This window comes from Pleurodeles waltl, chromosome 9 (assembly GCF_031143425.1).
Source record: "Pleurodeles waltl isolate 20211129_DDA chromosome 9, aPleWal1.hap1.20221129, whole genome shotgun sequence".
Taxonomy (NCBI): Eukaryota; Metazoa; Chordata; class Amphibia; order Caudata; family Salamandridae; genus Pleurodeles; species Pleurodeles waltl.
This window is the reverse complement of record NC_090448.1, coordinates 888,714,778-888,731,787: the sequence shown is the minus strand read 5'-3', so window position 1 is coordinate 888,731,787 and position 17,010 is coordinate 888,714,778. Positions and strand designations below refer to the sequence as shown.

Here is a 17,010-nt window from a genome sequence, read left to right as displayed (position 1 = left end):
CTCCTCCTTGTTATTCTCATTATTTCCTCCGGCCTTGCCGCCAAAAGTGGGGCCGTGGCCGGAGGGGGCGGGCAACTCCTCTAGCTGGAATGCCCTGTGGTGCTGGAACAAAGGGGGTGAGCCTTTGAGGCTCACCGCCAGGTGTTACAGCTCCTGCCTGGGGGAGGTGATAGCATCTCCACCCAGTGCAGGCTTTGTTACTAGCCACAGAGTGACAAAGGCACTCTCCCCATGTGGCCAGCAACATGTCTCGAGTGTGGCAGGCTGCTAAAACCAGTCAGCCTACACGGGTAGTTGGTTAAGGTTTCAGGGGGCACCTCTAAGGTGCCCTCTGGGGTGTATTTTACAATAAAATGTACACTGGCATCAGTGTGCATTTATTGTGCTGAGAAGTTTGATACCAAACTTCCCAGTTTTCAGTGTAGCCATTATGGTGCTGTGGAGTGCTGTGGAGTTCGTGTTTGACAGACTCCCAGACCATATACTCTTATGGCTACCCTGCACTTACAATGTCTAAGGTTTGGCTTAGACACTGTAGGGGCACAGTGCTCATGCACTGGTGCCCTCACCTATGGTATAGTGCACCCTGCCTTAGGGCTGTAAGGCCTGCTAGAGGGGTGACTTATCTATACTGCATAGGCAGTGTGAGGTGGGTATGGCACCCTGAGGGGAGTGCCATGTCGACTTACTCGTTTTGTCCTCACCAGCACACACAAGCTGGCAAGCAGTGTGTCTGTGCTGAGTGAGGGGTCCCCAGGGTGGCATAAGATATGCTGCAGCCCTTAGAGACCTTCCCTGGCATCAGGGCCCTTGGTACCAGGGGTACCAGTTACAAGGGTTTACCTGGATGCCAGGGTGTGCCAATTGTGAAAACAAAAGTACAGGTTAGGGAAAGAACACTGGTGCTGGGGCCTGGTTAGCAGGCCTCAGCACACTTTCAATTCAAAACATAGCATCAGCAAAGGCAAAAAGTCAGGGGGTAACCATGCCAAGGAGGCATTTCCTTACACCTCAGCAGTAGCTTCTTGTGTAGGCTGATTGACATCTACAGCAGCACTGAGTACAATGGCTACTTAGCCTAGGTTAGTGCCACCAGGATGAGGGTCATGGATAATTGCTACATTTTACTCACCACGTACCACATGAGTGGGAGAGGTGGAAAAAAGTAAGCAAACGTCCAGGACCAGCTCATCCATGGTGCATCACCTATGGGCTGTGGGTGTGGGTATCTGAAGGCTGGGTTTAGTACTTTTGCTATTTTGGGGGTGGTGAACAGACTGATGGAGAGAGTGCCCCACTGAAAATTACTTTTGGAGTGCTCATGGGTTTAGTTCCCTCTTGTAGACTTGTTGATACATCCTGCTGAACAGGTCCACAGAGCCCTGATCCACCCACAGCAGATACTCCGCATGGGGCTGGAGGGTGTGGCTCATCCAGTGCCAGTCTTTGGGCAAGAGCAAACTGCTAAGGGAAAAGGATTAACCCCTCCCCACCCACACCCTAAATCCCTGCTTCCCCAGCCCACACCCATCTGTTTCTAGATGCAACACATGACGGTCACTGTGTCCGACTTTACGAAGACTGTTTTGCCCTGAATGAGCTTAAAAAAAAACATCTCAGGGCTAAACAGAGGGCCACCTTGGACACTGAAGTTATTGAGGTCTGCTCCCCATCCCATCAATGAGGCGTCCATGGCAATAGCCACCTACGGAAGGTCGAAGAAAAGCTGGCTATGCAACAGGTTGCTGTTCCACCACAGTACGCTACGTTTTGGTCTTTATCAACACTACATCCTCTAACTTACCCTCTGCTTGTTAATACTGGCTCAAGAAGAATTTCTGATGTGAGTGTTCCTTCAATTTGGACTGCAGCACCATTGAAATGCATGAGACCATCATCCCCAGCAGTTTATTTACTGTCCTTACTGGGAGAGGACAGCCCGTCTGAAACAGGCAGCAGCTCTTTTTAACACCACCTTCATCCTCTGTTTGTTCAGGTATGTTCCAGTCACAGCCTTTAGTATGGAATCCAAGAAGGGCTGTGCTTTGGCACAGACTGTAAACCGTATCCTGCATTGTAGGGACACCGCTCTTAGAGTGTGTACCAACGACTACGGTTTGCTGCTATTCTTTTTTAATGAGTCGTCTATGTATGGAAAAACACGAATGCCGTTTCTACACAAATCCCTGGCCTCTAATGCCAGACACTTTGTGAACACTCTTGGAACCATAGTGACTGAAGGGGAGAAATTAGAATTGGCATTGTTTTCCGCTACCACAAAGCATAGGCTTAAATGGTGAGCTGAATGGATGGGGAAGTTACGAAGCCCTCTTGGCAGAGCGATAGGAAGACCTCCTGCAGCGTGATCATGTAGCTGTAGTGGTTCAGCAGCCTGAGGTCTAGGGTTGCCCATAGACATCCATCCTTTGTGGGGTTTGAAAGCAGAGGAAGTACAATCCTTATCCTCGCTGGTATGGGGGCATCAGCTCAATGATAGCTTTGGGGAGGAACACCTGTATTCCTTCTTTCAAAGGCTGAAGATGGTCACAACTGAGGAAGCGGCAGTAAAGTGGGGTGTTTGGGGGCCTGGATAGCAGTATCTCTACTTTACTCCAGAGAGCATGCGATGAGCTACGGTGACTTCCTCCCAATAGGGAAGGAAATACTTTGGTCTTCCACTGACAGGTGATATGTGATCATGAGCCACTGTTTTGAAGTGGAGGTCCCCACCACAAAGCGCTTGCCAGTGGCGATAATTCCCCTACTTTCCTTAGCAGGCAGAGGAGTCTCACTTGTAGCTTGGCAAAGGCACATTTACGCACCAAGTGAACAGCAAGAGAGTCAGGGGTAACGTGGCCTTGGATGTAAAGTGAGTTGGTAGAAAAATGTTTGAACTTCTCACCCTAGCGGTGACTTCTTTGGCCTTCAGCCGGGGCGGTCAGACAGAGCTATCTGACTGACCTCTCAGTTTTTGAGAGAATTTCTTGTGAGGAAAACACCCTCATCTTGCGTGACATGCACGTCCAGATTAGGATGTTACGCGGCCATCTGGATCACCACATAAGCAGCTGTGTTGTCTAGGTTGTCAGAAAAGTCAACCATATAATCTTCCACGGTGGGCTTTGTCACTGTTGCTAAACCATTAGGGCAAGGAGGTATGGATGTTTAAAAAGGATAGCTATCCCTTGGAAGTTAACTTGCGTCATGTGGAATGGTGTTTGTGGAGGCAGCTCTGCGGGGATACTATGTTCATCAACCTTTCACCAGGAAGATCCTCACAAAGTCTTTTACTTGGAGTTGGGGACCTCTGACAAATGCTGCATGACAGAACTCTTGTGGTGTCAGATCTCAGAGTTCAAGGAGCTTTTGGTACAGGCTTAGAAGCTAGTTTTGATGTAACCTTCAGCGTCAACTACTGCTCTCAGGGTGGATTTTGGTACCTGGGCACAGAGCCGATGTTAATATACAAAATGGTTCGACATCCTTGAGTGGGGCTTTTAGGCCATTGATTGAGGCTTGTGGGGGGACAATGGGAACCTGCTGACAAAGCTAGAAATGGAAGCCGGTGCCTTTCTAGACTAGACTCAATGCCAGGCTCCCTCTTTTGAGGAGCTCTTCCTTGGTGTACTTCTGGTATTAGGGTGTCTCCAACAGGCACATGAGTACTGGAGTCAGTCAGAACAGTTACCACTGTTGCAGACAATTTGATTAGGTCCATATGGTTTTGGTGTAAGTTGCTCGTCTTTCTCCTCAAATGCTTGTGAGGAGACAGACTCCAGGCTGGCCCCACCCTGTGCAGGCAGTAGGCCCAAGGGGTCTGTCGATTCTTCGTCAAAGCAGAAGGTCTTCTTGATGTCAGGAGTTTCAGGTGACTCTTGGCTGCACATCTGATGAAACACCCATTAGTTTCTCTCTTCGATACCTTGGGACCTTCCTATAGTGAAACAAAAGGCACTGTTCGTAGGCTGTGATGTCGAGGTGGGGAGACAAGTAGAGGCTGCATACAGCATGATGGTCTGACCACAGGTACATGGCATTGCAACTTGGGCAGAACTTGAAGGGTGTACATACCAAAACATCACTTTACTCCAGTGATTACCTGTAGCACAACCTGATTGTGTTGAATTCATGAATGCACAAGTTCTTAATTTGTGGAGCATCCAGGGGCCATCAGTTGGAATGTGCAGTAGCATGCTTGGGGGAAGTTAGAAAGCCCTCTGAAGGGCACCACAGGGGGCATTGGTTGTTTTTTCCAAGTCAGTGCCTCGAAAGTCAAAGAGCGGGACCAAAATATTTTGTGGAGGATGCATCAGTCTTGGAGCAAGCACACAAACGCTCAAACCTGGTGGTGGAAAAAGGAAAGAAAAAAAAAAATCGAGGGTGGAGTCTGTGTTCTGGTACACTGTGAACTAAGAGGAGCTATAGCACACCTTGTGACTCACTTCTTCAAAGGAAAACAAGTTGCAAACGTCCAGGACTAACAATCAATATATAGCAGGAGCATGCACAACATGTGAATCTACTGCCACACATTCTAAGAACAAAATGTTGCATCTTTTCATTTAAGGACACCTGAAGTGAAGTTGAACACTAAACATATGCTCCCGATTTAAAAACTTTCATTTGCTCTTTATTGGCTTATATTAAAACTGGGGGTAAACCAAAGTAAAATGCAACTAAAAGTGGAAAAACCTTTGGAATGAATAATATCACACATTCAGTATTTCAGTGAAAGTATATTTTTGAGAAAAGTAAACAAAAAAGGTAATATCTCAAAAAGTTATCAATCCGCTATGCCACACCAAATGAGCCATTAGGGGGACACAACTTACAGCATCACTCAGTACTTCACTGTTCACAGGCAAAATATGTTCTATACGAACAAAAGGAAGCACTGGCGAAAGGATCTCCCTCAACTCCTCAATGTCTAGGTCCCGCCTCTTGACACCTCGCTTGTTGACGCTGTGGGCTGTACCACTAAGCAAGTTTGGCTCTGAAAAATATTGAAGTAATTTGTTTATTAGCATAATAATACGGTTTGATTAGAAAGAATAAAGGCAACGAAACAAGTCTCTGAACACTCCCATTTACAATCATTTTAATGAGGAATCTGTCAATCTTTTATAATAAAAGCAGACAAATCCAGTCGGTGAAAATTAGCCTGGGGCAGGAGGTTTCCAACTAACCAAGATAAAACAAGTAGTCCAACTGTATTATATGCTTTACACACACTTCAGATGTTTTTATTCACAAGGCCCTTTTCTCATAAATCGGAGACAGCTAATCTGTAATGGAGTGGCATATTTAAAACCAAGAGTACTAGTAAATTTCAACATGGTACTGCACTATTACATTTGGAATCACAGTTCTCGGTGTATAGGTTTAACAGCAGCTTTGAACAGGTGGCATACTAGCCTATACCAAGTACCATAACTTTTTTAGGACTTTGAGGAGCATGTGGGTGTTTTGTGGGCTCTCATTTCTTTGGTGTTATTGCCAGCATTTGACAAACCCTTTTTTCTGCCCTCACTGGTGGTGTGTGTGCTAGGACGGAATGTATGAGACACTCTGAGTGGGCAGAAGAACATTTACCTTGACCCATTTCTTTACCCTGAAATTTATTTTGGCATGAAGTTGATTGTTGCACTGCCTTGTCCTTAAAATGGTATGTGAGGAGAATGTTCAAAATTGAGCTGCTGGATAGTGATAAAGTCCCTGTTCCCTCACATATATTGCATTCTGTACTGAGCACTTGAGACATTGTAACACCCCTAAATCACAACACCCTGCCCCCACCCACTAACCATTCAATCATTACATAATTTCACCTAAAGTGATTTTCTAGATTACTGTGGTCCTGAAGGATTAAGTTCTTGTTCCAGTAAGTTTACAAAATTCCATTAGCAGGACTGGGTTACCTACATTCTGTAATGCCCTGATTCCTCAAGTGGGAACTTCCTCCCCTAGGTCATTTTTGCCTTTTTTAAACTCCCAAAATCTCTTGTCTTAGTTCACTCCTGCAAGAGAATAAGCCTTCCTTTTAATTTTGAAAGAGGTATTCCAGGATCTGCTTCGTAATTGAAGTGTCAACACCCTTGGATTTGGCATTGAAACCGGTCAGTGGACCTTAATGGAGCATAGAGTATCTGCTCCTCTACTGTTTCCAGCTTCTGTTGTTGTGCCCATATTAACAGCTCTCAGCATATGGCCTTCTCCATAGCAAGAGTCACGTCATCAACAGGGGCTCCTTTGTTTATACTGAGCTTAGAAGCCCTACTCTCTAGCTAATTGCACAAGGGGTTACCTAGAGTGTCACCGCACAATCACTGTGTTAATTGGTTTACAAACCGGACGCGCTGTATCCAATTTATGTGAGCGTCTTTGATTTTCCCTGGACTTGTTTGCTGGTAGCATTATCAGTCTCCAATGTCTGAGACTTACACCAGATACAAAGAAAAATGCTTCAGCAATACAACAATTTTCTCCAGTGTTGGTAGGCTAAAGCTTTGTTTTTCTCTTGCTTTCATATTCACTGTGACCACAGACAACACGTCGATTATCATTTGCACATTCAAATGGCAATCCTTCAATGTGCCTCCCTTTACCGGCCAAGTGTGTAAATATGGATGTAAATGAATGGCTTATAAATCTGTGTAAGCAAGGTTTCATATTCTTCACTGATTAATCTGACTCAATATTTTGCCAGATCACACTATCTGTATAAGGCCTGTTTAGCTGTTCCTCCTCCATATGTGCAATCCTAGTAAAGACATACTGTGATTACATTGCATTGCCTAACAAATATTACGTGGAGAGGATCAAAGGTGGTGTTGGAGGCCTTTTTTATTTTTATTTACAGTTTTTTTTTATTAAGGTTTCCTTCTATCTACAAGCTTCAGCTGTTTAAATGCTGACACAGCTTCTTCAACCATCTGTTTTTCAAAACTAAATATGTAATTTCTTTTTCAACAGCTATTTTTCTTTTTCCCCCCTAAATGTGTCCGTTCACCTCTAAGTCTTGTCTGCACGAGTCAATGACTCCTCTGTTCCCTTTCAACCTCAAGCAGACAAAGCAGTGGAGTTAAAACCCTTAGGCATTTAACACAATTTTTAACAAACAATTTCTTTTTTTTTTCTAAGTAGGATTCCATAATGGAACGGTCTGCAAGATATATTACCACCAATTATTTAAAATCTACATCAATTCGGCTTTGCTTCTACCCAGAAGGGTCTCTCACTCTCACTCTTATGGAATACTTTCAATTGGAATGCACTAGGAACTCTTAAACCTCAAAAACACTAAATCATTACAAATGTGCTCATTTCAGATGCACTGTATAGAGAGCACAATCAATTCTGGTTTTATTTCCAGCTATAGCCTGTGCTTGAGAAAGGATTTAAGAAAGAAATATCAAGAATATAATCCCTTAGAAATAAAGGGTTTTAGCAAAACCTAGAACTCACCAAACGCAACAACTCTGGGGGACAAATGTGGACATACTGTACATTTCAGTTGTTTGACTGCATTCAAAGACTGGTTACACAAAAACAGAGTTACATCTTAGAAGTTTGTCTATCTAACAAGGACATGATGGTTCTCACTATGGTACACAAGAAGATTAACATTATTATTTAAAATTGCAACGTTAATAATTAGACAATGAACAATCTCATAAAGGTAGATTTTTTCTTGAAGCCACCATCTGTTGATCTCACCTCGATCAGCTATTCGTTTCATCAGCTGATGTTCTCCCCATTTAATGAGATACTTAAGAATATCTTGCTCACTTGCCTATAAGAGAAAGAAAGGATTTTAAAGTGCACAAAATGAAAGTTACATTTGAGTAGAAACGGTTAACATAGGGATTAAATGAAAATAAAATTACATCTGCAAAATTTTTTTTCGAAACTCATCAATACTTGAGGAAGAACACCACGTTAAGCAAATCTATTCCACCTTAAATAGACTACTTATAAATTATATCTTCATTAAACACACACAGTTATTACCCTCCACCCATGTCTGAGGCTCCAGTAGGTTTTCCACAGAAACATCCGGAGAAAAAGTAACTATTTTGGCTTGATCTTGTTTTAACCCCTTCGCTTTGTGCATTTTACTGGGACATACCACACTTTGACAATTTTTTTGTGCTTTCAGCCTCTTTCCAGTTAGTGACAGAAATGGGTGTGAAACTAATGCTGGATCCCGGACAGCTAAACATTTCTGAAAAGTAGACAAAATTCTGAATTTAGGAAGGGGTCATTTGTGTAGCTCCTACAAGGTTTTCCTACAGAAAATAACAGCTGAAACAAATATTGAAATAGAGGTGAAAAATAAAATCAGCCTTTTCTCTCCACGTTTTGCTCTAACTTTTTCCTGAAATGTCAGATTTTCAAAAACAATATACCGTTACGTCTGCTGAACTCTTCTGGTTGCGGGGATATACAGGGCTTGTAGGTTCATCAAGAACCCTAGGTACCCAGACAATAAAGGAGCAGCACCTTGCAGTGGGTTTTCATTGTACACAGAGTATTCAGCAATTCATTTGGTGAAATATAAAGAGTGAAAAATAGGTATCAAGGAAACGTTTGTATTTCCAAAATGGGCACAAGATAAGGTGTTGAGAAGCAGTGGTTATTTGCACATCTCTGAAATCTGGCAGACCCCATACTGGCATGTGAATTACGGGGCATTTCTCAAATAGTCGTCTTTTTTACACACTGTCTTACATTTGGAAAGAGAAAATGTTGAGAAAAACAAGGAGCAGTAACACTTGTTCTTCTAGTCTGTGTTCCCCCAAGTCGCTTGATAAAAATGGTACCTCACTCTGTGGGTAGGCCTAATGCCCGCGCCAGGAAACGCAACATGCACACATCACATTTTCCTAAAGAAATCGGACGTGTTTTTTGGAAAGTGCCTAGCTGTGGATTTTGGCCTCTAGCTCTGCCGGAGGCAAAGGAAACTTACCAAACCTGGGCATTTTTTAAAAACTAAACACCTAGGGAAATCCAGGATGTAGTGACTTGTGGGGCTCTCACCAGGTTGTTACCCAGAATGCTTTGAAAACCTCAAAATTTGGCAAAAACACTTTCCTTACATTTCGGTGATAGAAAGTTCTAGACTCTGAGAGGGGCCACAAATTTCCTTCCACCCAGCATTCTCCCAAGTCTCCTGATAAAAAATGGTGTCTCACTTGTGTAGGAAGGCCTAGTGCCGCAACAGGAAATGCCCCCAAAACACTATGTGGACACACCAAAATAAAAAAATACAAAACTACCTGTTTTTGTGGGGGGTTAGGGGTGTGGGGGCATCAGTGTTTTTTGGTCCTGGGCTCGACAGCCATCTAGGGAATGCTACCAAACCCACACATTTCTCAAAGCTAGACACCAGAGGGAGTCCAGGGAGATGTAACTTGCATGGATCCCCCAGTGTTTTGTTACCCAGAATCCTCAGCAAACAAATGTAGCTATAAAAAATAAAATAAAAAAATAAATAAAATAAAAAAAACATTATCCCCACATTTCTGTGTGGGATCACTGCACTGGCACAAATGTTCTCTCACCCAGGCCGGCAAGTGGGGCAGACTTTTTATCAGTATGGATGTGACAATGCTGGGTGGTAGGAGTTTTGTGGATTCTTGCAGATTCCGGAAGGTTCCATCACAAAAATGTGGGGAAAATGTGTGATTTCAAGCAAAGTTAGAGATTTGCAGGGCATTGTGGGTAAGAAAATGGTGCGGGTGCAAGTGAAGCATTCCACCCTAGACTCACCCAAATGTTTAGTTTTCAGATGTCTCTAGGTCTCAGAGTTTTCTACATGGCATCGTCCCAAAATCCAAAAAGTGCAGCCCTCACCATTCCAAGTGGGCTGATTTTGTGAGTCAGACAAGCTCTCATGGCTCAAATGCAAAACCAATACCCCAAATAATCAAATGTCCTCTCGCTTGCGGTGGGATAAGATGTTTTAGTGTGTGTGTGTGTGTGGGGGGGGGGGGGGGGGGGGGGGAGAGAGCTGAAAGACTTATCCCTGTAGTTGGGGTGGGGGCATAACCATTCCCATACTGGTTGGTAGCCACCACTCCACACTTGTTTTAATTCCCTGGCATCTAGTAGGCTTTCTGCACACCCCCTACCCCCGCCCCCCCCCCAACCTCCCTTGAAGTGGATCTAGGGTCTTTTTCTGAAAAAAAATAATTCCCTGGTGTCTGGAGGCAGATGAGCCATACACAAATAGGCCTATCTGCCCCCAAGGTGGACAGAAATGGCCTAAAATACATTTGCCCCAGGGGGAGCAACCCTTACCTAAGCGGTCGCTACCCTTGCATGAAATTGGTGCAAATTATTTTTTGAGAAACCCTGGTGGCTAGTGGTTTCTTGCCCCCTTGGTGGCAGATTGGCCTAATAAAAATAGGCCAATCGTAAGGGGCCGCTCCCCATCTGTTAAAATAAAAAATAAAGATCCCTGGTGCCTAGTGATTTCTGCCCCCAAGGGGGGGAGTGGGGGGGTCAGAATTTTCCACCCAGTGCAGCAACCCTTGACTAACGGGTTGCTCACCTTTTTTGAAATTGTCGCAAAACAAACAAAAAAAAAATCCCTGGTGTCTAGTGGCTCCCCCCCAATTAATATAGGCTGATCTGCCCCGATTGTGGGGGAAGGGGCAGAAAAGGCCTAACAATAAATTGCCCCCTTGCCTAAGGGATCGCGCCCCTTATGACAATTTAAATACAAAACTTAAAAACCTGGTGTCTAGTGGTACTCCTGCAGCATGATAGCTATGCGATTGTGCTGCAGGAATGCTCAGAGAGACATGAAAAGTAAAGGAAAAGCCTTTCCTTGCCTCCCTGACCTCCCCTGCCCCCGTACCGAGGAGAAACTAATCTTGTTTCTCCTCGGCGATGGGAGGCAACCTCTAATGAGGTTAGTGTGACTTAATTGGGGGACCGGGGGGGGGGGGGGGGGGGGGGGGGGTTGAGGAAGAAATTCCCCTTCCATCCCTGTCCTGGGGTGGGGATGGGGGAGGTGGGGGAGCTAGTGCAAAGACCCCACACGGTGGAGGGTTCCTTGGTCCAAGAATGGTTTTAGTGTAGTAACCTATATTGTTTGTGTTTATTAAGTATTGCTCTGAAGAGGCCCATAGGTAAAGGGGCCGAAACGCGTCGGCTGCACATATAGTGAGAGGTTGCGAGGAAGATCTATTTGCCCATAAAGGATTTTGGATCACATCTCTTTCTAAATAAAAAGGTATGAAGCAAAGAGGATATTGAGATATGGGAGCTAATGCAACCATCTCACAGATGTGGATTTGTGGTATAATCAATGGTGATGACCACATGGTTTTGTAAACAAGGAGAGCAATAGAGGATCACTTATTTAGATATTGTTATGTTTGTGTGTTTAGATTGTGATTTTTATATATATATATATATATATATATATATATATATATATATATATATATATATATATATATATATATAGGATTTTTGTCCTTTTGTTGGTGAGAAAAAAGTATGAAGTAATAGCTGTGTAATTAAATTGCATTGCCAATGAATGATTTATAGTTTCATTGAGTGTGAACGAGGAATATATTTTTCCCTACTATTTGACCAACTGTGTTTGTTCAATTAAAAGAAAGCAACAACACTCCTAAATAGAATAGCAATGAAGTATTCCAGAATTGGAGTGGAATTAACAACTTTTCAGAGGCACTGAAAGGGACTAAAAAGCATGTGAGATTGTGGAGGTGCTTGGAAATGTGGTTGTTTCAGAACCTCACCCCCACCCCTTGACATTGTTCTACTGGGGGCTTTATGGAACAGAAGGGTTATGTTACTTCCCTGCATCTGTTCATGGCAAGTAATGCTGTAGATTCACAAGCTCTGCATACTCCTGCCACTTAGTGTTGGGTCCTGAGTGGTGCAAGATGTATTTCTTCGAGTCACAAGATCAAGTGATTCCTCCTCCTGCATCTACTCCTTTTTTAGATTGTTTTCCCGCAGGAAGGTGATAAAGGAGTGGTATGAATGAGCAACAAAAGATGTCCATGAAAAGTGTAAATACGTAAGTACAAATATATAAAAGTATAATGTAACTGTAATGGCCACGTGCATCTTGGGAGGAGGGGGTTGCATGTTGACCCATAGCACTACATGCCACAAACATGTTTACAGGGTAACAATCCGTTTGATGGCATGTGTGGCTGTAGAAACACATGCCCTGTACATACTGTAAAGCAGTCCCACTATAAAAAGTGGTGGCTAGCCTGTGAGATTTGAAGTTGACTGGAAAAGTGTATGTAGCACCGCCTGACCTACAATGGCTTGTTTGCGCACTAAAACATCCACACAGTAGTGCTTTCTGATAGGTGTGTAGTGTAGACTCTGTAGCTGCCTTACAAATGTCAGGTCTGGGGATGTTTCCAAGATGGTCACAGTAGCTCCCTTTTTTCCAGTAAAGTGTGCTATGGGAGAAGTAGATAAAGATCTTTTGACCTTCGCATAGCAAGTTTGTATGCATCTGACTACCAGTTTGGCTATGCCTGATTTGGATACTGGGTTGCCTTTGTGAGGTAGGGAAAAACTACAAAGAGCTGTTTGGTCTTCCTAAACTCTTTAGTCATGTCTATACAGAACATGAGTGCTCCTTTGACATCTAGTGTTTGACGGGCTCTTTCTGCAGCTGTCAGGTTGTGGTGAGAAAACTGGTAACTCAATAGACTGATGTAGGTTAAATTGAGAAATCACCATAGGAAGATATGTAAAATTAGTCCAAGAACTACTTTATCCCTATGAATTTGGAAGAAAGTTTTTTCTAAGGTTAGTGCCTGGAGCTCACTGACACGTCTGAGTGAAGTGATGGCGACAAGTTGAGTGACTTTCCATAAAAGAAACTGAAGTGGACATGAGTGAAGTGGCGCAAATGGTGGACCCGTAAGTCTTGTGAATACAATGTTCAAGTTCCAGGATGGGCTGGGGTTACCCTAGGTGGAATGACACTTTTGAGTCCTTCAATGAAAGCCTTTATGATGGGAATTCTGAATAAAGAAATCTGTTGTCTGTTTTGTCGACATGCAGCTATAGCTGCAAGATGTAGGTGAATGGGTGTGTAGTTTAGAATTGCTTTCTTCAGGTGCAACAGATAGCAAGCCATTTTTTTGTACCATAGTTTTTATAAGACAAATCTGTTTAGGTTGGCAGCAGCGAACAAAATGTTTCCCCTTTGCAGCATAACAGGCTCCAGTAGTGTGTCTGTGCTCCTCCTTGAGAATGTTCATACATTCGACAGGTAAGCCGGAGTAGCCAAACCCTATGACCTCAGGAGCCATATTGCAAGATTGTACTTGGGTTCTGGCTACCTGATTTGTCCATGATTCTAGGTGGGGATGTCCAGCCTGCTGGGGAACGTCTCATCGAGTTAGTTGGTACCTGTGCCCTAATGTAAAGCAAGTCAGAGGGGTCAGCCTTGTATTTCCTGTCCACCCGTGGCATAGTCACCCTGGAGCGTACAGGCTCCTTAAAGATATCTTTTGCACGCCTAAGCGTACCAGGAAGCATGAGGAGCTAATTTTGTATCCCTATGTGTGGTGGACAGGGTGTCGAACAAGAAATCCTGCTCACTAGGGTCTTTATGCAGCTCTCCAGGGTAAAAGGCAGATGCCCTAGCAATTACCATTCGGTAAGAGGTAGTATCTTCTGTTGGTGTGGGGGATGCAGAGTAAAGGGCAGGATCATTTGTGTGAGTGGGATCAGGGTCATAGGCATCCCAAGGGTCGGTGTTTTCAGTAGGACCGTCTAAACCCCCAAGTTTAAGACTGTGGTGACCCCTAAGGAGTGTCATCCCCTTGAATGGGCGATGGTGGAGATTAAGAAGGGGAAAGAGGTGGAGAAGGTTGTGAAGGAGTAGGAGGTGGGGAAGAAGGACTGCGAGGTGGGCTAGAAGCCTTGTCCTTTGTCCTCTTTTTGAAACGGACAGGAAGGTCTAGGGCCTCTTGAAAGGAAAGTTTCCTTTTGGGGAGGCACAGAAGAGGAAGGTGTGGCAATGATCCTATCTGTGCCTTCTTGGATTTCGAGCTTACGCTATCTAGCGGCCATTTTCTCCAGGATTGGCTGGACCAGAGAGGGACTGGAGCAGGACTTGTCTGAGACTCAGGTTTTAAAGATTTTCAGCTCTGAAGGTTTCGGTGCCAAAGGCTTGTGCTTCTTAAGTTTTGTCTGTGCCGAAGTCCAGGATGATGGCTGTCGACTTCTGTGGTTCGGATCGACACCAAAACGACCACGCAGTCTAAAGCTTTTGGGGACAAAGCCGATGGTGTGGCTTTTGCCTTAGCTGACATTTTTGGCGCTAAGCCAGCCGAAAAAGTCTTTCAGTACTGACCATAGCAGGATGGCAGTCGCGGACCAGTGACCTCTGTGATGGGCTGTAAGGCATTTTTGGAAGATTTGTGCAGGTCAGCAGGGGCCCAAGGACTCACATGTTGGGGAGGAAAGATCTTGGCTTTGGTGTTTAACTCAACATCAGACTCGGAGATGCCATGGGAGGAAAAAGTTGCCTCATCCTGCGCTGGTTCCTCCTGAGCAAATTCCCCTCTGAAGAGCCTGGGGTGTCGTCTGGAGACTTCTGTGCCATTCCCAGTTGAGGACTCGGATACCAAATAGTCTTTTTTGACCAGAAAGACTTGCAGGCATCACAGTCGGCCTTGCAGTGGTCTGTAGACGAGGCACACGAGGCGTTGGTCAATGTGCAGGAACTTGGCATAGCAACGAGGACAGAAGTAGAATGGACTCCATTCCATCACAGAAACATTCCTGTCTGTGCCAGAACCACATGAAAAGTAGGCCCAAGGTGGGTGCTGGCGCACCGCAGGACAGTCTGTCGATGCCCGAAACAACACAAGCGATGAGAGCACTAAGGTGGGGGGATGAGCAATCAAAAACAATACAGTCAGAATTGGAAAGGAAAAATTGGGGGAAAATGAACCGGAGTTGAAAGAGAGCAAAGGCACACACATCCAAACCCAATGGCGAAGAGAAAACAATGTAACAACGGAGTCCATGACAAAGAGCATTATCACCGAGAGGAGGAGTCAACTATCTTGTGACTCGAAAGACTTATTTGAAGCAAAACAACGTGCACTACGTCGGACCCAACACTAGATGGCAGGAGTAAGCAGAGCATTTGTATCTACAGCCACACATGCCATCAAATATATAATTTTGAGTGAGTGATGTATATAGGGTTCCGGGAATTATGCAGCAGTGGAGTGTCACAAATGTGGTACTGCAGTTGATACCAAAGAAAAGCACATTAGACACTTTCTGTGGCATCATACAGCTAGTTTGACATCTTAAACAACTATGAGCAATGCCAATATGCCTCACCTGTTACAATGGGCACCAATGTTTTGAGACTAACAATGTTTGCCCCCCAACACAGCTGCCATGCATGTCTGCCATCTATGAATGCTTTCTTACAGCACAAGAAAAATTATTCCAAATCAAAAGAGGCAAGGGCACTAACACCCTGTCATCCTTGTAGGTTCTCAAAAGAGGGCTGCCTGTTGAAAATGATGGATGGATGACAGAGCAAGCAGAGGGAGGGAGAGGGGGAAAAGGAGCTTGCAGAGGCTGATTTTTAAAGAAAGAAAGCAATGGTGGCAAACAAGGGCAGGAGAAGGTTCCACGAGGAGCGATAGAGGGGAGACCAAGTAATGCTTCTTGAAGTTCAATGCAAGATTTTAACATCAGAAGTGCCAAATAACACTCATTCTATCAAAACAAGTAAAGACTGAAATGCTCTTTGGGCACAATAAACAGAAGAATACAAAAGAAAGCCAAAGAATCAGGAGAAAGGACCTGAAGTAGACAGGAAAGCCACTGAATCCCAAAACCCCATTTCCCCATGCAATTTTCCACAACAATTGAAAAGCTATGCTTGAAAAATGGCTGGGATCCCTGGGGCCACATTTAAAACATTTTTTTATTTTTATTTTCTGTGATCCTGCGTTTGTCCTGCGGGAGCCAGTGCAATCACCTGGACTCTCACAAGGGTCCCACAAAACCACAAGTGTCATGCTGCTTCTCCTCTGGTGATCGGAAAATATACCAACCAAAAAAGGTGGGGGAGCGGGACCAGAGTGCCTCTGCTAGATTTCCACAAACAGGCAAAGGCTGTGCACGATGACATCAATGACAACACTGTGCATGGCTAGGGTATGAGTTACAGTCACTTGAAACAACTTAAATTTCAGGCTTTGTTTTCCAGTTTAAAACGTTTATGGTAAAGTAACGTTTTCACTTAACTATAACATCACTTTAACCTTGTGGTTTTTCAGTGAAAATAGATATATTTTACCCAGTAGTGGTCCGCACTGGGAATTTATAGTTAGAAAACCAGAAAATTATTTTCCAGTGGAAATGCTGTCCATATAAATGGTGTAATTTGATAAAACCTCATGAAACTTCCCCCCAAAAAATTAAAAAGTCATCCACCCAAGCTTAGGGGTGATCTGTCAAATGGAGGAACAGAAAAAAGCAAAGTCCCAAAATGCATTTTCCCCGTGCATTTTTCCGTAGGATCATTAAACAAAAATACAGAAAAACAGCTGAATTTAATGATAACAAATTCAGCAGAAAGGTAGATAGATTTTTATTTGGTGTTCTTTTTAGTGAATTGATGTAAATAGGTTGAGTAGTTTTGCCATGCACTGCTTATGACCTCGTATATTCAATCGCTCATGAAATGATCTACGACATCACTGATGACGTGAAATAACTGATGACAGCACTGCGCATGGCCGGGTCACAAGTTAGTTACTTCAGTTAACTATAACTGGTGAATTTCAGTGCTTATTGAGTTACAAATGTTAACTTTTTAACTAACATCTTCACCCAACTATGTCACTTTAACCTTTGTTTTTTTCTTTTTTCCAGTGAATTTCACTGACAAAACCAAAAGGTTACAGGGATGTTATAGTTAGTTTGACATTATTTTACCCATACAAAACCATAGAA

At 43.9% G+C, this 17,010-nt stretch overlaps 1 protein-coding gene across 3 annotated transcripts in view; it reads right to left on the bottom strand.

The window, feature by feature from the left end:
* BTBD7 (BTB domain containing 7) overlaps positions 1 to 17,010 on the bottom strand; it is a 353,483-nt gene that overhangs the window by 151,109 nt on the left and 185,364 nt on the right. For all 3 annotated transcript variants that reach the window (XM_069208224.1, XM_069208223.1, XM_069208225.1), the window contains 2 exons: positions 7,717 to 7,792; positions 4,833 to 4,993 (listed from right to left, as the gene is read on the bottom strand). In XM_069208224.1, the coding sequence (XP_069064325.1) occupies positions 4,833 to 4,993; positions 7,717 to 7,792 (237 nt within the window). The remainder of the gene's footprint in view (positions 1 to 4,832; positions 4,994 to 7,716; positions 7,793 to 17,010) is intronic.